This window comes from Diplotaxodon limnothrissa, linkage group LG5 (genome assembly GCF_057381915.1).
Source record: "Diplotaxodon limnothrissa isolate DT_005_m linkage group LG5, D_limnothrissa_male_GT1.1, whole genome shotgun sequence".
Taxonomy (NCBI): domain Eukaryota; kingdom Metazoa; phylum Chordata; class Actinopteri; order Cichliformes; family Cichlidae; genus Diplotaxodon; species Diplotaxodon limnothrissa.
The window spans coordinates 22,185,733-22,209,877 of NC_140600.1; the positions used below are offsets into that span (position 1 = coordinate 22,185,733).

Consider the following 24,145-nt stretch of genomic DNA (forward strand, 5'->3'; position numbering starts at 1 on the left):
GTAGCGCGCCTCACTGAAAACTACATTTCCCTTCGTAGTCACGCTGATTTGAATGCCGTGTAGGGGGAGCGTTTTTTTCTAATCGATGAGCTCAACTGAAGTTTCCTCTGTCAGCTTCAAGAAGAGGCAGAAAAATATCGAGAATGAGCAAACTGTTGTCCAGTTTGAGCTCCGTCGAGGTCCGCAGTGAGTGAAAGGCCGGGAAGCTAAACACAGTTTAAGCCCAACAATGCGCCCCAAACAAAGAAGGCAGTGATTTGCGGTCTTGGTGGTTTGCTCCGCTGCTCCCGCTAGTTAGGGCTGGGTCCCGTTACGGTTGGGAGTCGGCGGCTCGCCAAGATGTCTATGGAGGAGCAGGAATATCCTGAGGCGGTACTGGTGACAGAAGCCGGGCCGCAGTGGCTCCAAGTCGAAGTGGAGCGTCTGACCCGGGAGCTTCGCGAAACGACCCAGGAGAAGATCCAGGCGGCTGAGTATGGGCTGGCGGTGCTGGAGGAGAAACAGCAGCTCAAGCAGCGATTTGATGAGTTGGAGACGGACTACGAGACGGTCCGACAGGAACTGGATCAGCTGAAGGAGGTAACCCGAGGTCACCGCCACGCAGCCAGATATAAGTCCTGGCATCAGTCAGTATGTGAAGGCGAGGAGAGCAACTTAGTGCATGTTATAATAGCAGCACGGTGGGAATTTAGAGTGACATCGGGGATCAAACTGGAAGCAGTCGGTAGTGGGGTTTGCTTCCCCTGAGCCCCAGCCATGTCTATTTATATCCCTCCTGCCTCCTCAAATATTATATGAAGTTTGAAATATGCATAACCACCTCCAAGCAGAAATATTGCAGTGTTACCTAATGTTGCCTCGCCTTAAAGGATGAAAACTGTCATTAGTTTTGATTACTTGCCTTTACTTGCTCCAAAGGCTGAGGCCTTGAAATCAGACTGTAGCTGCAGTGGCTTATGTCACATTTAAGCCTGTTTGGCCAATTTGCTGTTAACCTGTTTAAAAATAAGTTTTTCCAGTGGTGAAATCATAAAAAAAAAGTTAACAGCCCTGAATAGCTGTGTTTCTTTTCATCTCCTAATAGCTTGTCTGTTGAGACATTATTAACCCACAGTGTCAGCCAACCCCAAGGCCCTTCAGTCTCACAGTAGAGGAATAACCTCTACAGCTAAATATGACAGGTGAAGGCATCTATCAATCTAGTAAACATTAAGCTGAACAAAGATAACTTGGCAACACTTTTTCACAGCAACTCATGAGATGCACCGCCAGCCACTGAGATCCTAACGTGTGGGAAAATCTGTCTGTATTTCATTAGAGAATAAAGAAGTGTGTGTGTTGGGGGTGGTCGGGAACTTCCCTTCAGTTCAGTCTTAAGACTGTTGTCACATCCAGTCTATCAGTCAGTAGAGGAAGTGCATCCTAAAGCATTTCCACATTGCTGTCTGTCAGCTGTATGTCTAAATGTCCAATTTCTATTATTAGTGTCCTTCAGTGGTTGTGTTCACATGAAATGGCGATAGGTCATTGTGTGTAGGCTGGGCTTAAATGGGTCGCAGTCTTATTAATACCTTTATACTGGAAATCTAGTCTAATATCATGAAATGTAAATTAAAAAGGAGGATGTGAGATTTTTGCCACTACCAGTAATTTTCTGGTTTATAGATTATAGTTGCATCACGAAGTGACTAATTGTTGGGGACATTTACTTAGTATCTCATGATTGTGACAGTTTCTCCTTACTACAGTACATCGCTGAGAGTGATGTAAGGTAAAGGAATCATCCATCCTCGTCCTCTATCAGCCTCCTATTGATTCACATCATCATGACTGACCATGACTATGATCCTAGTTACACAGATCTGTTTGTCTGACTGAGAATTGGCCAGAAAAAGACATCTAGCTCTACAGTGAGGTCCATTTGCTCTCACATCCCCACTTAGTAACTGTTGACTTAATGTGTGTTTAGCTGTTTAGTTCGTAACTGTGCAGATATGGCATCAAATTATTCATCAATTTACTGCTATTCTGAAAATTAGTTCACCTGCTTAGTAAAACCATTCAACTGACATTTTGCAAAAAGACTGTTCCTAGTAGCTGGTTAAACATTGAAAGTAAAACACATGCTGCAGCTTTGGGAATATTGCTAGCCATTTATCCAATCTGTTTTAAAGTAGATAAATATTTATTTTATAATATCAAAGCAATATCTATACAGATTTGTGTTTGATGATTATTTGAACAGTGTTTTTTTTAATTGCAGAAAAACACTGACCTGTCAAAATGTCAATAAAATTAAAATTTCTGACACATTTTGAAATGTACATTTGAGTTCTTCTGTAATCCTCAAGGGACTGAACTGTTTTACCAAGTGGGAGTCATGTATGAAGCCAGAGTATTTTATTTTATACTGGATACTTTTTTTAAGATTCTATATTTTAAAATAATATTCTATCATTTATTTATGACAGATATGCTGCAGTGCTCTATTTTTATTAGTCATGGTTTCATGTATTACTGGGCTTCAAGCATTTACAAATACACTTGAAGGCAGTTAGTTTTTTGTTTATGGCCTATGTGCTTTAATTATTGTCACATCCACTTTTTTTTAGTCTATCTTTGTGATTATTATGCAGATTGTACTGTTCTGTTACAGTATAATTGTTGTCTCTGCTAGTTTCAGTATCATGTTTGATGTTTTTTGTGCTAATGAATGTCTACATCCATAAAGGCGCTGACATCATCGTCATTAAATAGAGAAATAAATTCATGTTAGGAAACATTTTATCATTAAAAAATCAGTTTGGCCAAAATTGTTGTATGAATAAGTTTCAAATGTAATCTGTGTTTGCAGCAAAACTCTTCATAAAAACCAAAGAAATAAACGCAGTGAATGTAGCATGTAAAAATGCATCGCCAATTTAACTACAATTTTATTTAGAGTGATGACTAAGAACTGATACTCGTGTATATTTCCTTATCTGTGGTTTCATTTCCTCTCTTGAGATGGAGAATTTTACTTAGGTCATTGTTATTAGAAAGAGCTGTCCAGTACCCCATACACACACATTTGTGATATTTTCTGAAATGGTAGATCTTTATTTAACTGAAGTCTCTAACTAGTTATGTTGGCCATGCTCGTGGTTGTGTGCATGTGTCTTAAAGCAGGTTTGTAACAAATCCTTAATCAAACATGTTTGTTCTATTGTTTTTTCTGTCTGTCTTTAGGCCTTTGGACATGCTTACTCAACCCACAGAAAGGTGGCAGCAGATGGGGAGAGCAGGGAAGAGTCTTTGATACTGGAGTCTGCCAGTAAGGAGGCTCTCTACCAGCAGAAGGTCCTGGAGTTACAGAATGAGCTCCGACAGTCCAAAGCTTCCCTCGCCAGTGCACAAGCTGAAAATGACCGCCTGTCATCCATTGCCCTGGAAATGAGAGAGGTAGGTATTGAGAGTGCTGCAATATGAATTTCTTCTCACGATTTACACTCAAATGCTCACTTTAACTCCTGTTGAGCATTTTCTTATCATAGTATATGGTCGGCCAAAGTTTGAATCGGCGTCTTTTATGTGTCATCATCGGAGATCTGCTATTTGCAGCACGATTGGGAAATCAATGAAAGCTTGTAATGCTAACTGAAGTTGACTTGTAGACTACGAAAAGTTGCCAGTGTTGGTTGTGAGAGAGCTGCTTCTTATCATGCGGGAGGGCCAGTTTGCACTGAGCCCAGCAGGAAAGATGATGTAATGGTCCGCAGTGAGTGACACAAAGGATGTCCTCCACCGCGGCTCTCTGTAGAATGAATTGGTAAGTGGACCATGTCCTCCTTCCGTCATTGCACATGGCTGCCAAAGACTTGTGGCATGTGAAGCACTCTTGCCCTTATTTTAACTTATTTGCTGAACTATTGCAAGCGTGTAGTTTGTGGTTTACACTGCATTTGCTAATGGTGAACATAGGTTTAAATGAAAGGTCATCCAGTTATTCTCCCGTTGTCCCCGTTCTTGTGTGCAGAATTCAGAGCTGGCAGAGCTGCAGCGCAGTCAGCTGCGAGACGACATCAGAGAGTACAAGGTTCGGGAGGCTCGACTGCTGCAGGACTACAGTGAGTTGGAGGAGGAGAACATCTCACTTCAGAAACAAGTGTCTGTGTTGAAACAGAACCAGGTGAGACTGGCCATAAAACTCAAGTTTTGTAGTGGGTGGAAATCATTCAGAAATAGCTGTGTTGTTCATGTTTTTATGAGTCAGACTAACCATATTATCATTTTGGTTCTAATATCACTACACAGTCATTATGTCATTTCCTTACAATTTAAAAATATGAGCACGCACCAAATTTTACATTCAAAAAATGGGTCTGTGTATAATATTTTGGCCAACCACGATGCACTCATGCCTGTTTCACAAATTATAACAAATGCTGCCTACTGGTGTAAAAGTATTAGCTGTGTTATTTATATTTTTGGCTGTCTCTACAGGTGGAATTTGAAGGTCTAAAGCATGAGATCCGCCGCCTGGAGGAAGACAGCCAGTGTCTGCACAGCCAGCTGGAGGAAGCAATGCGCCTGAGAGAAATTGCCGAGCGGCAGCTGACGGAAGCTTTAGAGACCATCAAGACAGAGCGTGAGCAGAAGGCCTCGCTGCGCAAAGAGCTTTCCCACTATATGACCATCGGCGGCTCTGTGTACAGTAGCTCTTTCAATATTTCCATCGATAACCCCAAACTCCACGAGGATCCTTCGGCCATCAATGAACCGGACAATGATGATCTAATAAGAGGCTTTGAGAACGGCTTGGTTAAATTGAGTGAAAGTGATGAAGACAATAGAACTGCAGTGAACAAGAGAGGAGAGGGCTTCAAACCAGTCCCTAGCTTGGTGGACGATCTGCTGAGTGAGCTCAACATATCAGAGATACAGAAACTGAAACAACAGCTGGTGCAGGTATGAGATCCATCAGATGCACTTGGATCAAGAGCCATCATTATCTGACTGCAGCATACCTGATGCCATGATTTCACATTCAGTAAAAAGCTCAAGTTCTACTGTAGATGTCATAGAAAGGCTGCCATGCTATTTTCGCTAGATGATTATCGTGGCCAAAAGAATTTAAGATCTTATCACAGGAGTTTTGAGAAAACAGGAAATGCTGTCAGTCTAATGCATCCCTAACTTTATCTGTCGCTGTGTATTCTGTGGATCTAGAGCGTAAAAAGGGAAACTGGGCTAAACCAGCATGGACAAATGTCACCCATGTGTGCAGTAACTCAGTTTGTATACCACAGAACACCACAAACTGTGTGGGGTTTATACAAATGTACTAGAAAATTAGAGAACTAACTAAGTAGCTGAACTAAATCTGTAATGTAGTGATACTAAATTACTAGTAATCATCAGGATTGGCAGGTCACACTGAGATAGGTAATGTTGGGTACACCTTTAACTGAGTCACTCAAAAGTTCCTGAAAGGTTGTTAAGAAACTTTAATTGCACTCTGTCACCTGGCCAAAAAGGCCGTTCCTGTTTTGTTCTTTCTCTTTTTTTTTCTATAAAGTTGCCTAGCTGACTAATGAACTCTTTGTCTGTATTTCTGTAGGTTGAGAGGGAAAAAGTTGCCCTGATCAACTCTCTGCAGGAGAGCCAGAAGCAGCTGGAACAGGCCTATGGGACTGTGTCCGAGCAAAAGGAAACGGTCAACAGGTTGACTGAAAATCTAAGTGCAATGAGGAAACTTCAGGCCAGTAAGGAGCGGCAGTCTGCCCTCGACAGTGAGAAAGACAGGGACAGCCATGACGACGGAGACTACTATGAACTGGACATTAACGGGCCTGAGATTCTGCAGTGTAAATACACCGTTGCAGTGTCTGAAGCTGGAGAACTGAGGCAAGAGCTGAAAACACTAAGGGTGCAATACGAGGAGTGTCGAACCCAATATGAAGATGAGCGAGCGCGGCTGGAGAGCGACGTCCAGGACTTGAGGTCAAAGCTGTCGTCCTTGGAGAAAATTAGCCAAGCAGATAAAGCAGCGATGTCACGTCTGGAGAGGGAGCTCCGTCTGGCCAGCGAAGCTGCAGGAGAGTCGCTTGGCAGCCTTAATGTGGCGCAGGATGAGCTCGTAGCCTTCAGTGAAGAGCTGGCCAATCTCTACAACCACGTGTGCATGTGCAACAATGAAACCCCTAACCGCGTCATGCTCGACTATTACAAGGAAGGTAAGGCCATCATAAGAAAGGGGCAAGAAGCAAAGGATCACCAGTCAGTACTTCTCACTAACGGGTTAATCGGTGAGACTGAATCTGGAAAGTCAGACTCCGGCAGCGCAGCAGTTACTGCAGCTCCAGCACACGAGCACCGGCCGGAACCCATGAACATCTATAACCTTGTTGCTATTATCAGGGACCAGATCCGCCACCTGCAGCAAGCGGTGGACCGCACCACAGAGCTGTCACGTCAGAGACTTGCCAACCTGGAACTGAGCGCAGTGGCTGACAAAGACAAAGAAGCGTGCATGGAGGAGATTCTCAAACTGAAATCCCTGCTTAGTACCAAAAGGGAGCAGATTGCCACTCTCAGAGCTGTTCTCAAGGCCAACAAACAGGTGGGAGGATGGTTTGTGTATGTGTCAGGGGAACGATGTTTATTAATGCACACATAGAATAGAATAGCGATGCAAAAACCACAGAATTTAAAAACTGCAGAACTTTACATTAATCTTTTTATGTTGTTCCCTTCAGACAGCTGAGGTTGCTCTGGCCAACCTCAAGAGTAAGTATGACAGTGAGAAGACCATGGTGACCGAGACTATGATGAAGCTCCGTAATGAGCTCAAGGCTTTGAAAGAGGACGCAGCTACGTTCTCATCTCTCCGGGCCATGTTTGCTACAAGGTACGACACATACTTTCAATGTAAATCAGCCATTATGTACATAAATTGGGCAAATATAATTTAAAAATAAATAAATAAATCAGGTGGCTCAGACCAAACGAATCCTTCTCGGTTACAGGAGACATTAAAAAGAACATTGATATAGATTTGTAATATTTCTGCTTTTTCACTCGAGAGAAAATATTTTGCGTTTCTGTGTATTTCTCTGAGAAAGATGCAAAGCATTGTGGGAGCAGTCTGATGTAATACTTGTGCAGTCAGTTAGCGTGGTAATCATACTCCCATCTGGAAAATGCAGTCTGGGGAATCATGACAGCCGCAGTAGTTTGAGGCAAATTGCTCCACCTGCTGGCAGTAAAGTTTACCCCCTCTTCTCTTCTCTTCTCTTCTCTTCTCTTCTCTTCTCTTCTCTTCTCTTCTCTTCTCTTCTCTTCTCTTCTCTTCTCTTCTCCTCTCAGGTGTGATGAGTATGTTACACAGCTGGATGACATGCAGAGGCAGCTGGCTGCTGCTGAGGATGAAAAGAAGACGCTGAACTCTTTGTTACGTATGGCCATTCAGCAAAAACTCGCATTAACTCAGCGCCTAGAGGATTTGGAGTTTGACCACGAACAAGCACGCCGCAACAGCGCCACAACAGTGGGAGGCAAGGCCAAAACGAAGGGCAAGGGAGCCTCTTCCAGCCGCAGTGTAAGTCACGAGCTGTAATGCAGAACGACCTCTAAGGCACAAAATTTCAGTGAAGGCCAGCTCTTCTAGATGTTTTCAAAATGTAAAAAAAAAAATAATTTGGGTCAGAATAACTCTTTCTTTTACTGGTAGGTCTCGATATTCAGCATTGAGTTATTTGTTTGTTTTGACGAAGTATAGGCAGGTGTAATGTGGAAAGAGGAAGAACTTGTCCCCTGTAGTAGCCTAAAAGTCTATTGGTGATTCATGTCTGAACCCTGCATGCAAAGCACACCCAACACCTTTGTTGTGCATCTCACTTAATGCAGGAGAAACTGAAATTAATTTCATTTTTTTCTCTTTTGTCTTTGCAGTAAACTCATGAAGCCAAGTGTCCTTAACGAGCTCCGTCAGGTTATGCACGTCGGTGGCCAGTTGTCTGCTCTCCTGGTTTCTCCACTCTCAATCACACGCCATATCGTGTCACTACTAAGACGAGAATATATCAAACAGTATTAGCCAAGAGCCTTGTTTTAGAGTGCCAGAACAGCTATTTAAAATGGCATCAAATTCTATGAAAACTGCAGAAAATAACACACCAGCTACCCGGTGCAGTCCATCAGTCTTCCAAAATATGAACCACTATGATTACTCAACCGGTGGAATAGTCACAATGGGTGTTTGGTTGGTTACTTAACGCCTGACTGACTTAGCACTTTTCTGTTTCACGTATTTGCTCCAAGCTTATTCCACTTTCTAAAATGATGCTAACTGTTTCAAGTATTGTGTAATGTTTGTACTCTGTGTGCATGCTTGTCTTCCAACATACCTTTAACCTTATTTATTTCATAGCAACAAAGTCACAGATTGCTTTTAAAGCCAGAAGTAAGTCTCTGATTTTGATGTCTGTTGGCCTTAGATTTAGTATTTGACACATACTGACAGCCAGAATTCTTGACAACCGTGTCTTCTGTCGTGCTGTATTGTCATAACTCTATGATCCTGGAAATATGAAGCTTCAAATACGGGATCTTAACTACATTGTGTATCACTATGTTCCTAACAGATAAAGCAGAGCGGTTACAAATTAAAAGTATGCTCGTTATGTCTGGAAAAAGAATAAAAATGCAAATCTTATTTAAGGATTTATAAGTTAAGGTCAGATGTATAGTATTCATAAACTCTATTCATGATAAAGAATTTTTAAAGTTACTGTTTTAATACAATTTTTTTTGTAAAGCTTTTCAAATAAGTCTGCAGTGCCATTGTGTGTTTTTTTTTCTTTATACAAGTGCCACATTCAGACATGACAACAAAAGAGAACCCTAAGTGTTTGTGCTATATAATAATATTTTACATCTTGTTGCTCACATTATTGGTCCTAATTGATTGCAGTTTTTACTATAACTGTAATTGTATTTATTTGTCTCAGTTCATTCAGACTACAGGATTTGAAATCCTTTTTATTTCATAAGGGAGTGTGCATTTAGCTGGCAGGTTGAGGCTTAAAAAAAGTACTGAAATGGAAAAAAAAAAAACACAAGCAAAAATCCTAATTGTAAGATCCTGTCACTGCTTCCTGCTACAGTATGTCTGGTGAAGAAATAAATCTAACTTTTACAATTCTGATGGTTTTTTATTTTTATCTTTTTAACTCATGTCTTTATATTTTTCAAGGAAACATCTGCAAACATACATGTAAATATAAGTATATAAGGCAAAATGAGCTCTCATGCAATTGAGGCTTCAGTGAACAGCAGAAGAATAAACTGAAGGGCCAGGTGTAGCTCTCAGGTCCTGTGTCAGGTCTCTGCTGGATTTTTCCCAAATTCCTAAGGACATGACTTCAAGATACTGTTCATCTGCTGTAAATAGTTTTTCCTCACTTTGCCCAGCTTCCTCAGATTTAATAAGCTAATAGCTCTGTGGGAATCACATGTTGGTGCAAAATGGTATTTTGTGGTTGTCAAACTATGTTATCTTCTGCATTTTTCTTATATTTATTAAAAGAAATGGAAAAGAAACGTGTTTTTCCAGCTAGTAGCAAAGTACCTGAAAATACTATTTAAAATTGGTTATTTGACATGTTAGTGTAAACACAATGCTGCTTCCTCCCTTCAGTTCGGATACCCATTTTATGCTTGAATGACTCATTGGTCAGTGATGGACTATATCACATCTAACATTAGCAACATTATTTACGCTATTAACATTAAGTGAAACTAGGTGGTTTTACATAGAGCTCTCATTTTGCACTTATGTGTATAGACATAAAAAATATACATCAATTATGATACAAATAGATCCAAATAAAGTTGTTACAGTTCTAATTAGTTACAGCAAAAGCTGCATTGTATAAAGTCTTTGCGCTGAAAAAGGTTCTTTTTCCTTAATGGGAGACGTTGACGTAAGCCCATCCCTGCCGGCGGCATGACGTCAGCGGGCGTGTCCAACAGAGGGCACAGGGGGACTCTGCAATGGGAGGTTTGTGTATTTCTTTACCTAAAATAACAAATAACGCTTATTCTACATTATCTAGCCCTCAGTTTTGCTATAATATGACCCGATTAGCTTGGAGTGACCAATATTACGACAGCAGTGGCAAGCTGAAGTTTGCGCTTTGCCAAAGATAATGTAACGTCTCATTCCAAGTCATGTTCGGGACTTTGAAGTTTCTTAACTTCGCCACGCCTCATACTCCACTCTTGCTAAAGTTTCGAGAGAGAAAAAATAACTGGCTTTAACGTTTCTTTTCTATGAGTAAACCACTGCTTACTTACGTACCCTTCCAAAGAAAAATGCTAGCCTGTTGACAAACAACTGCCCATATAACGAATGGGTTTAACGCCTCCGTTTACACCGACAGACAGTTTTTGTGAGCAGCTCACAGAGGACAGCACCTTCCTCAAACATGACCCGAGACTGGACACAGAAGTCGTGGATAAACTCATCCTGCAGCTCAACAGAATCTACCCGCAGATCCTCACTGACAAGGAGGCAACCAAAGTGAGTCCTCCTCAGCAGCCTTTTACTGTCTCTGTCGCATACTGACAGTGGTGCAACGGAATAACATTCAAGTAAAACAATGTTAAAAAAAATCGAAGTTGTACTGCTCTAGAAATACACTGCGGTGTTTATTAGTGTAGTTGCAAGTGCATAATAAAACCAGTCAAACAGCAACAGAATGGCCATGAGCTCACAAGCTGTATAAACTATGCTGTTATTACTAGTTTGATCACTTGCATGCAGCATTTGGTTTCGCTATAGCTGTTTATGGTAGCTGCTATGGTTTATGCAGTGGTTGCTAGGGGTGTAGCAATCTAGAAACCCAGACCAAAACCACTATTGAAACATCTGCATACCTGTATCACAGTTTCATCTTTCCTTACTGTGATATATACGTGGAGGTGTTAATGTCTGGTTAAAGCTGCTGTGTTCAAAGATCATTAAAGTGTGCGCTGATTGGAAATACATCACAATAACGGATGTTTTTTGTTCATGCTCAGTTATAAAAAAGTTGTCAGGTCTGTGGTTTAAAAAGAAGAAGAAGAAGAAGAAAGAAAGGGGGTTTGGAGAGTTGTTATAATTGTAGTGATTGCAGATTTTCAGAACCTCATTCTGAAAATGGAACCATAGTCAACAGGATAGCAGGAGTAAAGAAAGAAAAGCGTGAAGCTGCATAAAATTAAAATGCTCAAGCATCGTCAGGTGCCTTTAACATTGTATTTCAGCAGGCACGCTTACATAAACTAGTTTAAATTCCAGTAATAAATGTATTTATTTATGTCCCATCGCTTCAAGTGAAAATATTCCTATACAGACACCTGGAAAGCATTCACGGTTCTGAAAATCTTGAGGTTAAAACACCATAGTGAATGATTTCAGTGTAAGATTAACAAATAATATCTGTTGTTAACTGTTGTCCAGTTCCGAAACTTGGATGTACCCACAAGTGTTCGACTGGGTGAGCTCTTGACACACCTACAAGGGAAAGGAGAGGAAGCATGCAGGGAATTTTACAGGGCGCTTCACTTGCATGTTGAGGAGGTCTACTACAGTTTGCCTACAAGGCTTCACCTCAGAGGTTCGTCTCTGAAATGGCTTATACTCATATCATACCACTTTCATACATATCAGTTTTTTTTGGAGGTTATGGGGAGTAATTGTGGTTATATATGTAGGCATATTTTACATTTTATTCCATCCTGCTTCCAGATTCCTTGGATCCGCTCAAACTTCCACGGGTCATCAAACAGAGACATGCTTTGAATGACAGAGGTAAGATTTGGAGGGAGAGTAAAGAATTAGTGCCAGCATGTGTGCCATGTAATATACAGTGTAATTTATTTATGTATATAACTAAGAAACAAAACTATAAAACATAAACAGTGATGCTGCTTTTAAGCTATGAGGGCTTTACACATGTTTAAAAAATAACTTTCAAAACTGTGACAAAACTATTCAAGGCAAAACTTGTATCTAATTATTTAGCACTGACATGATGCCTAATTTTTTATGTGCTTCCTGTTTTGCAGGTCCCCTCTTCTTTATGGGCTGTTTCACTTTTGTAGTGGGAATGGCTTTCTTCTATTACTACAGTGGTAAACTTTTTTTCTCCCAAATTTTTCACATGACTTCATTTTATATTGTCAGGATTATATAAATGCTCATTTTAATAGTGTGAAAACAATTTTCACTTTTCCAGAGGTAATTTTTATTTCTTTCTTATTGTGTAGAAGCTAAAGTGACTGGAGGAAGCCGGGCACTTGGGATGGCTGCTCTTGGACTGAAAAGAAAAGCTCAAGAAGTTCTTATATGGTACACTGAGGAAAGCCTCATAAAGTAAAGGGAGTCTTCTTCAGTTGTTCTGCTCTTGCTGCTTTTACCAAAGCACAACACACTATATATTTTCAAGGGTTTTAAGGTAATCATGTACACAGTGCAAATGATATATACGCTTATTTTGCTTGTTTGCATTTGGTACTTCGCAATTGAAAGTATCCCATTTAAATGGTTTTGAGGGATTAATACAGTTGAGGTTAAAACTGGTGTAGGGAAATGAAATGGAGGATTTGTGCTGTGGAATGCTTCCACAAAACTAGTTTAAAACTTTTTTTCCCTAACATCCAACTTTATTACTTTTTTCAAACTGAGAAATTTGAAAACTAAATAATGGGGTGGTTCTTGACTTTAATCTATGATTTGTTAAGAACATTTTTTTTTTTTTTTTTTAAGAACTAGTTTTAAGCTCTTCAGTTAGGTCAAGAACAGCCCCTGGCTGCCATCTTGTGGTTAAAAGAGGAGCTACATCACTAAATTTACGTCTGTTTCATAAGAACTTCCCCAAATTCCGCCTCTCACAATACAAAAAGGATATTAAACGTGTGAACAATCCAGTGCCACATGGGGCAAGCCAAATCCATAAAAGTAATGCTTTAAATGTCTTTATAGCGAATGTTACAATCACGTGACTGCATCTACCAATGCGGGGACGGCTTCCTACCGCAGTGCAGTGTGGGTAGAGTTGCAACCAATTGAAAACATAAATATCGAATGTAACTGAAAACAGAGAAGACATAAATAGTGAACCACTCGTTTGAAGAAAACCACAAATATTCGACCTTTTCAATTAGACTAAAGTTTGGAAGTGACACCGTGAGTGAAACCAAGCTGTGTCCTCGCGGGTATATATGACGACGTCCTGCTTTAGGGAGGTTGTGTTGTATGAAAGGAGAGAAGGTTAGCACTCCCCTTGACAAGGATGGAATTGGCCCTAGTGGCCTGCAACACACATACGGTTAAGGCATTGCCACCTACTTCGTGGCATCTCTAACCATGTTTTTTTTTTAATTGTTTTTAACCGTTCCTTGACCTTCCCCGTTACTGTTTAGCTGACTCTGTGTCACTTACCGCGCCCTGTTTTTCCACCGAGCAGCTGAAGAACGGAAATCTATCATACTCTTTGCTTCCGCTGTTTCGAGCAGGACGTTAATGTTTGTTAATGTCCTCGTTTGGCTTACCACTGAATGCACTGAAAACCCGGCGTCAAACTTCTCACTGAAGTAGTTACATTTAGTTTGCTACAGTTATAAATCCATATTGTATCATATAGTATGGATATTTTTGTCTTGTTGTTCATACTGTGCCTCTCCTGCCTATTTTAAATACTGTCTAGCAATAAATTAACTTGCACCAAATGTTGAAACAAATACAACTTCATAGTATTTTCTGTAAAAACGCACACAAGATATACTAGTAATGGTGCTTAAACCTTCTTCATGGTTTGAAGGTTAATTCTCAGGATGTCAGATGCTAATATTGTGGCAAATTGTAGTTTAAATTATTTTTGTGTTTGTGCCTTGTAATCAACAACCTCTAAACATAAAAATTTGACTTGTGGTGAAAATTAGTTAACATAAAGCCAGTTTGTCATGATTTGTGTGTCCTGTGCCTTACATGTGGGGATGCTATTTTGTAAAACTGACTTGTCTTCGCACAATAAACCAGTAACAACAAAAAAACACTCAACTTGATGGTTATGTAGTTTTATTTTGTATAACAAATTGTTTAAAAATAGGCAGTGTGTAACAGGAGATTATTAAAGGATAAAGACAGTGATCCTTAAAAATGCATTTAAAAAAGTCTAAAAGTAACCATATAATTCACAATAAACAAACAGAAAAACAAACTAATTCGTAAAGCAAGGAAAAAAGTTTAACCTGTTAACATCCACCAGGTCACCGGTAATCCATCATGAGTTAGGGTTTGGTTTTATTTCAACCACCGTTGATGAGGTGTAATACATTTCTTTTTGGTTCATTTGGGGTTTCCCATTCAGGTGAAAATTCTATAAAAATGGTAAATGGCCTGTATTTGTATAGCGCTTTACTAGTCCTTAAGGACCCCAAAGCGCTTTACACATCCAGTCACCCACCCATTCACACACTGGTGATGGCAAGCTACATTGTAGCCACAGCCACCACTGGGGCACACTGACAGAGGCGAGGCTGCCGGACACTGGCGCCACCGGGCCCTCTGACCACCACCAGTAGGCAACGGGTGAAGTGTCGTCCCCAAGGACACAACGACTGAGACTGTCCAAGCCGGGGCTCGAACCAGCAACCTTCCGATTGCAAGGCGACCTCCCAACTTTTGAGCCACGACCAAGAAACGTGGTGGACATTAACCAAACCAAAAACTCTTAACCATAGGTGGGTCAACAATGAGCTGGTGTATGCTAGGAGGTTGAAATTTTCTTTAGACAGATTTTGCATAGCTCTTTAAAAAATAAAGCAGTTAAGGCCCACTGTAAACATTATTAGAATGGTAAAGCTGTTACACATATAACACCTCTTACAGCAGCAAGACAGAATGAATCATGATGCACTCACCATTGTTAATTTTCTTTGGATTCTGTGGTAGTAACTGTGGCATACTAACCTGTTTAAGAACTTCAAAATAAAAGCAGGTGGTCTTCTTTAGCTGTTGTTTGGGAAACCTTCACAGTGATTGTGACTATTGCTCCTGATGTTTGTTTTCTGCATACAGACAATTACTTATTTGCATCAGTAACCTGAGCATTATAAGATCTGAGGTAACAGACTAGTTAATAGCCACATGAAATAAGAACTGATCAACACATGTAGGGGAGACTGGGGATAGTTGTAATGTGGGTCAGTTGTAACACTTCCAATTTCTCCAATCAGGGCTAAGTTTCAAATGATGTGACTCATCCTGTCACGGTCCCCGTGTCTCTCTGGTTGGCCCACGCTGGCTACAGGTTTTGTTGTTGTTAGTTTTAGTTTTTTGTCTCTCCTCCTCCTCTCTGCCTGGGTGGAGCTCATTACGGGCTCTCACTCTTGGCCCACGCACCCCTGTGGATGGTGTCCACCTGCGGCTGATCTGGCTGATTTCCCCAGCTGCTATTTAAGGCAGTGGCACAGAGCAGCTCACCGCTGGAACGTCGAACCACCTGAATTCTGGACCGAATCACCGGACCTGTCCAAGTGGGGCAGTGTGTGGAGTGTTGGAGCGAGTGCGGCTGAAGAGGAGTGCGTGTGTGCGGAGGAGCGGTGGCGGTGACTGAGTGGAAGAGGAAGCGTGTGTGTGGATTCCCCCCCCCTTCTCTCCCTGGAGCCCTGGACCCCCTCCCAACTCACTGTACATATATTTTGCACTAAGGTGATCCCTATTGTAAATAAATCCCCTTTTGTTTCCTTGAAAGAACTGTCTGCGCGTGGGTCCGTTCAGTAGCCATGACACATCCTGTGCATGCCCAATTCAGTTCTGCTATCACATGTGAAAAATCAGCACATTTTGTCAAACACAGACAGTTTAACATGAAAAAAAGTAATTTGTATGCCAAAAAGTAAGTTTTTCTATTTTATTTCAATTTGCTTTGCAGTTAAACTCATCAAACTTAAATTATGTTATTTGTATGTCTATGGGGATATATTCTGTGTAGGTCTTTAGTGCTAATGTTTTAGCCATTGGCTGTAATGTTAGCTAGTTCATGGCTATAGGAGTCTGGGTCAGTTGTAACAGCAACAGTCTGGGTTAGTTGTAACAATAATGCAGATGTTGCAACTTACCACACTATTACTTTAACTTATATTAAACAAGTTGGGGCAACGACATCAGCAGAGAGAGGTTCACTGGTCGCTTTAGTATATGCGGTTAATGCCATTGGCAACACAATTCCTCCACTGTTTGTGTTCCAACACATACATTATGCAGACCTCTGTGTCAGAGATGGACCAGTAGGAAGTACTGGTAGTGGAAATAAGTCAGGATGGGTGCAAGAAACAGATTTCCTCATCTTTCTGAAGCACTTTGCAAACCACACCAAGGTAAGCCATGATAAAAAGTAATGGAATTGCGATGCTGGTGAACAACTACATTTTTTCAGCTTCATTGTTATGTTCAAAATTGGTGCAAGAGTTGTAGGTTATAATGCCCACTGAGCCAATGAGGCCAAACTCAAGGAAGACCAACCAAAATTAATGAAATATTCAGTTGCAGAAAATTCCATAATTTGTCTTTTTTGGGGGGTTGGAATATGTTCAAAAGCTAGATTTCTGCATTCTGTCACACACACACAGCTACATAAATGGCTCTAAGTGCATTCATGTGTTGAATAAACAAAGATTACATGTTAATGTTTTGTTAGTACCCTTATTTCATTGTGTTACATTTTACCCCAGGATATGTTACAACTAACCCAGACTATGGGGTTAATTGTAACATTTCACTCTTCGTGTTTGAAGCCATACCATGCAATGGGTAATTGTGCTGCAGAGAAAATAGCTGCACTATTTAATAGCAGAGACATGTAAATACTTTGCATTACATTTTGAATCCACTACCTTCAACGAGCTCCAATTTACAGACAGAAATGTCAAAAATTTTACAACTATCCCCGGTCTCCCCTACATGACTGGCCATGGTCTGAGGAACTCCTTTTACTCAGAAACACACACACACAGGAGACAATATAATGTAACTTGATTCTCTGAGTTCACTGGTTCTCCTGAGAATTACAGAAAAGCAAATACACCTGCATGCCAGCCAGTTTGGTGAATAAATATCTTGTCTTGTCTCTCCCTGTCTGGATGTCCTGCCTTTACTAAATTGATCAGTAGGGATTGAAAACTATTTAAAACACAATCAACCGCTCGAGCTGGGCTGCTGGACACCGAAGGCCGTAATGAAGACGTTGATAACCACTATGATAAAGACGAAAGCTGTGGTCACATTCTCCAAGATGTCCAATCTGTAGTGATTTCTTTCATCATTTAGATTCCACTTAACTAAACAGAAGAAGAAAAACATAATCGTGAGTATAGAGGAATGGAAACATTAGTCATCATTACTGTTTGTGCACAGTCACTAGGAACTACCTCATTTCCTCACATGGGGGCAATACCGTTTTCTGTCACATCAATACTGAAAGATAAGATATGAATTAGCCGACAGCTGCTGCCCTCAGATGTATAATTAGTTCTTTCCTTCAGTGAGACACTACATAACAAGGCAATGTTTATGGGTCTGTTTATAATCAAGTGATACATGCTATCTAAATGCACCAAATCTTCACGTCAACCTTGGCTGAATGAAACCACCCGTGCTCTCAGACACGACGTGCAGAGAGAAAATGGAAAAAGCATCCTGCATGACCGCTTAACAAAATATCAGAAAACTGATAAAGCTGCAAAATCTGCTTTCCTATCCAGTGTAATTTCTACCAGTAGTCACAAGCCCAGATTTCTTTTTAATATTTTTATTCTGTGGTTAACCCCTGTGCCACTGTTCCTAGTGTAGCTTCCTTTGCACTGTGAAAACTTTTTGAAACATTTCACTGAAAAAATCTCTGCTTTAAGGTCCCTGCATTCACAGGCAGTGTTAGACCTAGATTCACTTTCTAAATGCTCAGCTGTTTTTCAGCAGTTTGAGCCAGTGAATTTTTCTGCGTTAGCCTCCTAGGACCTGGCGTCCACATATGGGGACATCACATTTTGGGTTATTTAGACCAAAATACTCAATTTTTCTCTACAAGGGCCTGATATCCACTTACGAGGACATTATACTGCTACTGTTCTATCGAAATTCTTCTTTAAACGAATATCCTCATATGTGGCTCTCATTTTTCTTAGAAACAAAAATCAGGTAAAAAAAAAAAATCGGGTAATTCTTTGTTTTTACATTACTGTACTGAGAGTGCGCTTTTAAGAGTTTTTAATGATCTTTTAACAGTCGACTCAGGTTGTTCTATTGTTTTTGTCCTTTTAGATTTGACTGCCACCTTTGACACAGTTGATGATAAAATTCTTTTATCAAGACTTGAACACGTTGTTGTTCTTTTTCTGTTACTATTGGGCAATACTCCTCTTCCTCTGCGTTGTGTTGTGGTGTGCCACAGGGGTCTGTTTTGGGTCCAATTCTGTTCTCCCTATACATGGGGTCTATTTTTAGGAAATACAACATCTCCTTTCATTGTTATGCTGATGACATCCAAATTTACTTTCCCTTGAATCTGGATGTCTCTGTCCCCCTGCAGGCTTTGCTAAACTGTCTACATGATGTTAAAGACTGGTTAACTCAGAATTTTCTCACACTAAATGAAAATAAGACTGAAGTTATGGTTTTTGGAAGTCATGTCCCTTTTGATAAGCTAACTGACTAAGCTAACTACCCTTGGTCCTCTTGCTTCTCATCTTTCTCAAACTGTAAGGAATCTCGGAGTGTTTTCAGGTAGCTCTTTTAAATTAGAGAAGCAAGTGTCCGCAACAGACTACTGCAATTCTCTCTATTTGGGTCTTCAACACTCATCTCTCCATCGCTTGCAGTTAGTCCAAAATGCTGCTGCCCGTCTTTTAACAGGTGTTAAAATGAATGAACACATCACTCCAGTTTTAGCAAATTTACGCTGGCTTCCTGTCAAATATCGTATTAATTTTAAAATTCTTTTACTTACTTTTAAAGTTGAGAATTTTGCTGAGAATTTTGGTTAAAAGGCTTAACAATCTTCCTTCACGTTATAGTACATGCTTTAAACTTAGACTTCACATAGCTGACAATGAATATTTGCCATTTTTGCAATCGATAAGAGAATCGATAAAGAATCGACTCGTTAAACAGAATCGAAATTGGAATCGGAATCGTGAAAATCTTATCAATACCCATCCCTAGACAGCGACTAGAAAAAAACAACTTTTAAATTGCATTTATGAACACATTTATGAATAATACCTATTTATCACTTTATAAATTAAAGTAGTAAAGATAATAACATTATGGTTTACACTGAATTAAAAAAAATTCTATAGGCTCATGTTTTGATTTTTTTAAAGGTTTCAAGCCAAAAATACCAAGAAAACTGTAACAAAGTTAAGCAAATGGAAATCTGGCAACAACCTCCAGACTTACCTATGAAAATGAGCAGAACTCCGACTAGGATTTGCAGAGTGAGAGAGATGCTAATGAGAATAATGAGGGGCACGTAAAAGGTGAAGCTTGGTCCTTGCTGCATCACTGCCTTCAGCTGGGAGGCATTAGCCATGAGCAGAGCTACATCCAACATGCTTTCTGCTGCACTCTTCTTATTGGCATAGTGGTTCATATTCAGGGATCTCTGTAGCCGCCTCTCATGGCCCCACCGCGGGGTCTGAACACAAACACAAACCCCAACATAAGTATAACAAAGACAGTGAATATTACACACAATCACATTTAACAGCTCTACTCTCGATAAAGCTCAAAACATTAATACATTCAGGTAAGTTACCGGTTTAGTAATTATTAAATTAAATCACAATAAACACACTTGAATGTAGTACTTGTTTTGCACAATTTAACTAAAAAGCACAGCGATCTTGTTCTGTTGCATAAACTGGGGTATTTACAAGGTTACTTTAATATACAGAAGAGGGAGAAGTCCTCTGCTGCTGCCATCATAATGGAATTTATTTCAAAATGTAACTGGCTCACTTTACAGTTTTGGTTTCCCTAGAACAACATGTCATGATTAAGAATGACTTTCTTTTGTATTCAGCTTTCGTCGGCTCCGAACTATAAATGACAAAAATAATGCAGCAGAAACAGGATATTTTTTGACTAAGCTTCACGTAAGACAAACAGCCCAGAGTTTGTTTATCGCCTGCTTTAGTCAACACATGACTTCTCAAATCTCACTGAATGTCTTTAGCAATATGGTGCATTGTCCATGTCTGGGTGTTGTTTCAACATGTCACATGCTGAACCTGAGAAGCGATGTGGACGATATTAATGGAAGTGAAAGTATTTTTTTAAACTGAACAGCAACTCTCATCAAGTAGAAGGAGAAGGAGTTGGATTTGGGCCAAATGTCATAAATAACACACATCCTCTTATTTCTTGTTTTTCCCAAGTGACCAGGTCACAAAAACCCCAAAATGATCTCTATCCAAACACAGGGGAAAGTGAGTGAAGACGCTTATTAACATCTCATGAATAAGTATTTGTTAGAGCATACATTTGACATCATACAGGGTGAAATCACCACACTTATCCCACTATCAGGGTTACATGTTTGATTACTGCGAGATACTCAAGATTATTTATTCAATACTGAACAGAAAGCACTAAAAGAGAAAAAAAAAGTAGTAGTTATCTTCAGTTTCTATTCCAAGTTAACTGGAACTAACAAAAAAAAAAAAAATTAAAACTTTTCGTCACAGGAAACTATGGTCACTGGTGAAACCCCAGTTTCTCCTAATGAGATTCTCATACAAATTGCTCAAAGTTTCAGCTGGGTGGAGGTTTAATTGCCCAACAACACCAACCGTGTGCACCGGTTGGCAACATTATAGGCTGAGGTCTGACTCTGACTGCAGCCATGAAAGCCTGCCAGGCCACAGAGGGAGAAAAAGATACTTATGAGGTAGAATTGAGAGTCACCAGCTTTCACTCACTATATACTTAAACTCCTAACTGGTGCTCTCTCTCTCTGAGCTACTTTTTCTTTGTTTAGTCTTTGCTATTTTTAGCTGAAGTTTTCTAGATAGTTCACCACATGTGATAATCATCTTCCTTCAAGGGATACAAGTAGGCTGGCAACTAATTACAGTCCTATTTCCAAAACGGTTAGAACACCTATCGTAAATATAAAACTGCAAAGAACTTTTGGGGATTCCATCCATTAAATATCATTAATGGATGAAACCACGGTTACGGCCGACCGTGGTTCAGGGGGTCGGGAAGCTCATCTTGTAACCGGAAGGTTACCGGTTTGATCCCTTGCTCTGTCTGTCTTGGTCGTTGTGTCCTTGGGCAAGACACTTCACCTACTGGTGTTGGCCAGATGGTGTGATTTGGCAGCCTCACTTCTGTCAGTCTGCCCCAAGGCAGCTGTGGCTACAACTGTAGCTTACCTCCACCAGTGTGTGAATGAATAGTGGAATTGTAAAGCGCTTTGAGGGTCTCGAAAAGCGCTATATAAATGCAATCCATTATTGTTATTAATATCATCAAAGCATCTGCATATTTTAGTCTCTGTTTGACACTTGCAGTACTATCTGACAAACAGTTGAATGGCCCTGATCTTCAGATGAAACTGCACTAGCAGCATTCTTGCTAATTTCAAACACATTCCAGCAGCGTGGGTTTATAGTAAAGGAATTATGTCCTGACCCCACATTACTCAAAAAAACAAAAAGAGTCAAACAACAAACTGTTGGGTAAAAAGGGCAATGGGAACATACTTTGCTTTCTAGTGCAACAACTGATTTCCTCGATTCAAACATTGTCAGAGAGTAAGGCCACACCAATTTACAATTTTTAAGATCAATACTGATATATAGTGATGTAAAAATCCAATATATGCTCGCTGGCTGGTGAGTGATGACTTCTGATTAACAACTCATTAGCCAATGAGCAACCTTTTTAACTCATTCTGACCCAACTCGAGGGACTGACCTCACAAACTCAGCAGGGAAGTCTTTACAGAGGTCAAGAGAGAGAGAGCTGTTTCTATAGGACAGGAAGTGTTTTTACAACCACAGCTTTAACCATCTTCAGATAGAATTTTTTGAGGTACTTCTGAATTGGCTTTTGGTTTTCTATCAACATCTACCAACAACTGTGCTGCAACAAGAGCTATGACAACACAGTGGTAAACAGAATGAGCAAAAAAAATTCCTCTGTTTCAATTTTTTGGACTCAGGGCTGCATTATTTATGTGATCACATCATCTATCAGCAGTATTATTTTATTTTACATATCAAAAGAAAGCCTATTACTAGTAAAGATTAGAAATCATAACACTAACATTAATGGGGCAATCTGGATGATCAGCTTGTAATACTGCGTTTAGTCTTTGACTGTTGCTCATGTGTGATGTGGTTTTCATTGTGTAGCTAACCAAAGGCCACCATAACCCAAACTACTATGGGAATGAGTGACCTTTGGCTGCCATTCCTGTTTTATATAATGTCTGTGGTTAATATTAAATCAAGCTGAATGTACTACGCAGTCTAAGGAGCACAGGAACTCTGAGGTGAGAACTTGGTGTATGTCTCTCACACTGACTTGATCATTATTACTTTTAATTATTACTGACATATCGGGAATGCAACTAATGCGACTCAAATTATGACTAATCAAATTCATAACTAATAGCTATTTAATAGTGGTAGTAACAAACTGATTATAAGATTCACTTAATCAAGTAACCTAATAATTTTGATACAACTCAAATGAGCCTGTCAATCATTAATGACTGGGTTTCTCTGCCTTGGGTTTGGATTACCCATTGCATACTTCAGAGTCTTTCCTGTGGACTACTATCGCAGAATAAGCAGTGTACCCCACAACACTTTATTGTAGCTTTCCACTGCACTCATCTGCTAAGGTCAGCATGCAGTGTATTCTCATGCAAGTGACACCTTGGACGTTTTGATAAAACACAAAATGTCATTGTTACTTTAATGTCATAGATAACTCTAAACATCTCATATAAATAAAGCTCCTACTGATCTCAGACTACGGACACAAAGGCATGTCAAAGGTGTACTATTTGAACAAACCACTTAGTTACATGTTATCACTGATTTTGGGTGAGCTGGTCCACCTGATCCACCTGATCCTCCACAGAACAATGCTTAAACTCCGTCCTCATGTATCATCTGAAGTAAACTGAGCCTTTGGACAACAGCAGATGAGCTCTCTCTCACACCACAAAACCAAGTGGAAAATGTCAGAAAATGTTCAAATTAGCCTTGGAATTTGAGGCAAATTAAAGCAAACCCCAGCTAACTGGCTACAGTTAGCTCACTACATGTCTAATACTTTGAATGACACAAGTTCAGTCACTCTGGTCTACATCAAGCGACATTATGAGGAGGAGTGAACAGATGAGAGAAATGGGGGGGAAAAAACCCCGTGTAAACCGGGAATATCCCACACTGCCACAAACTGGGAATTATTTCTGTGGGAATGTGCACTTGGCTGAGCCTGAGCAGGATGTTAGTGGGGGCTTAATATTGCTAAACAAGAATTTGTTGGCAGTCCTTACCTCTGCCTCGCCGTTTTTGTCCGCATCGCCGGTCAGTTCGAAGTTTTCAGTAGCCATTATTGTCAATGTTTGTCGAAGAGGATGTTCATGTAGCTCCGCCGTGGGTCTCTGGGAAGCCGCGGCTGTAGTCGGTCCTTACAGGCTTGTACAATGAATATGTGAGGAAGAAGGACGAATAGCTTCAGACTACCGCCCCTAAAACATGAGGGCGGCTGTCCTCAGAAAAGCGGGGGACTGATAGCAGAACTGCGAGGAGGGCTGGGTATCACTATACTATATATATGGGGTTAGTACGACACACTTATAGTAACAAATACACATAAATGGAATTTTATTTGGATAATTGTCACACTTATTCGCTGACAGACGGTTGAAGAATGACTTTACTGCCATCTAGTGTGGTAACACTGTATTGCCCTTAAAACAAAAACCAGAATTGGAATAAATGAACTGACTCTTTTTTGCACTCACATTGTATTTATATCCAAGGCTGTCCACTGAGAGGAGCTCACTCTCTTTTGAACCAAAACAAAAGTAAA

The 24,145-nt window shown here is 40.2% G+C and overlaps 3 protein-coding genes and 1 non-coding gene across 4 annotated transcripts; 3 read left to right on the forward strand and 1 right to left on the reverse strand.

Annotated features, from left to right (window-relative positions):
* Positions 1-57: 57 nt before the first annotated feature.
* Positions 58-8,629, forward strand: LOC146632287 (protein bicaudal D homolog 2-like). The gene is made up of 8 exons (XM_085354253.1): positions 58-579; positions 3,229-3,441; positions 4,016-4,168; positions 4,483-4,947; positions 5,600-6,601; positions 6,738-6,889; positions 7,348-7,579; positions 7,933-8,629. Exons 1-8 carry the CDS (start codon positions 340-342, stop codon positions 7,933-7,935), a joined length of 2,460 nt encoding a protein of 819 aa, XP_085210379.1. The 5' UTR covers positions 58-339; the 3' UTR covers positions 7,936-8,629.
* Positions 8,630-9,998: 1,369 nt separating this feature from the next.
* On the forward strand, positions 9,999-14,076 carry card19 (caspase recruitment domain family, member 19). The gene is made up of 6 exons (XM_085354254.1): positions 9,999-10,042; positions 10,425-10,564; positions 11,486-11,642; positions 11,774-11,836; positions 12,094-12,159; positions 12,295-14,076. Exons 1-6 carry the CDS (start codon positions 10,036-10,038, stop codon positions 12,402-12,404), a joined length of 543 nt encoding a protein of 180 aa, XP_085210380.1. The 5' UTR covers positions 9,999-10,035; the 3' UTR covers positions 12,405-14,076.
* LOC146632289 (U6atac minor spliceosomal RNA) lies at positions 13,276-13,403 on the forward strand. The gene has a single exon (XR_014906236.1). It is a non-coding gene; the product is annotated as a U6atac minor spliceosomal RNA (small nuclear RNA).
* Positions 14,077-17,224: 3,148 nt separating the features above from the next.
* Positions 17,225-23,682, reverse strand: ninj1 (ninjurin 1). The gene is made up of 3 exons (XM_085354255.1): positions 23,607-23,682; positions 19,484-19,721; positions 17,225-17,367 (listed from the first exon to the last, which is right to left on the reverse strand). The coding sequence occupies exons 1-3, from the start codon at positions 23,661-23,663 to the stop codon at positions 17,225-17,227; spliced, it is 438 nt and encodes a 145-aa protein (XP_085210381.1). The 5' UTR covers positions 23,664-23,682.
* Between the last annotated feature and the right edge of the window lie 463 nt (positions 23,683-24,145).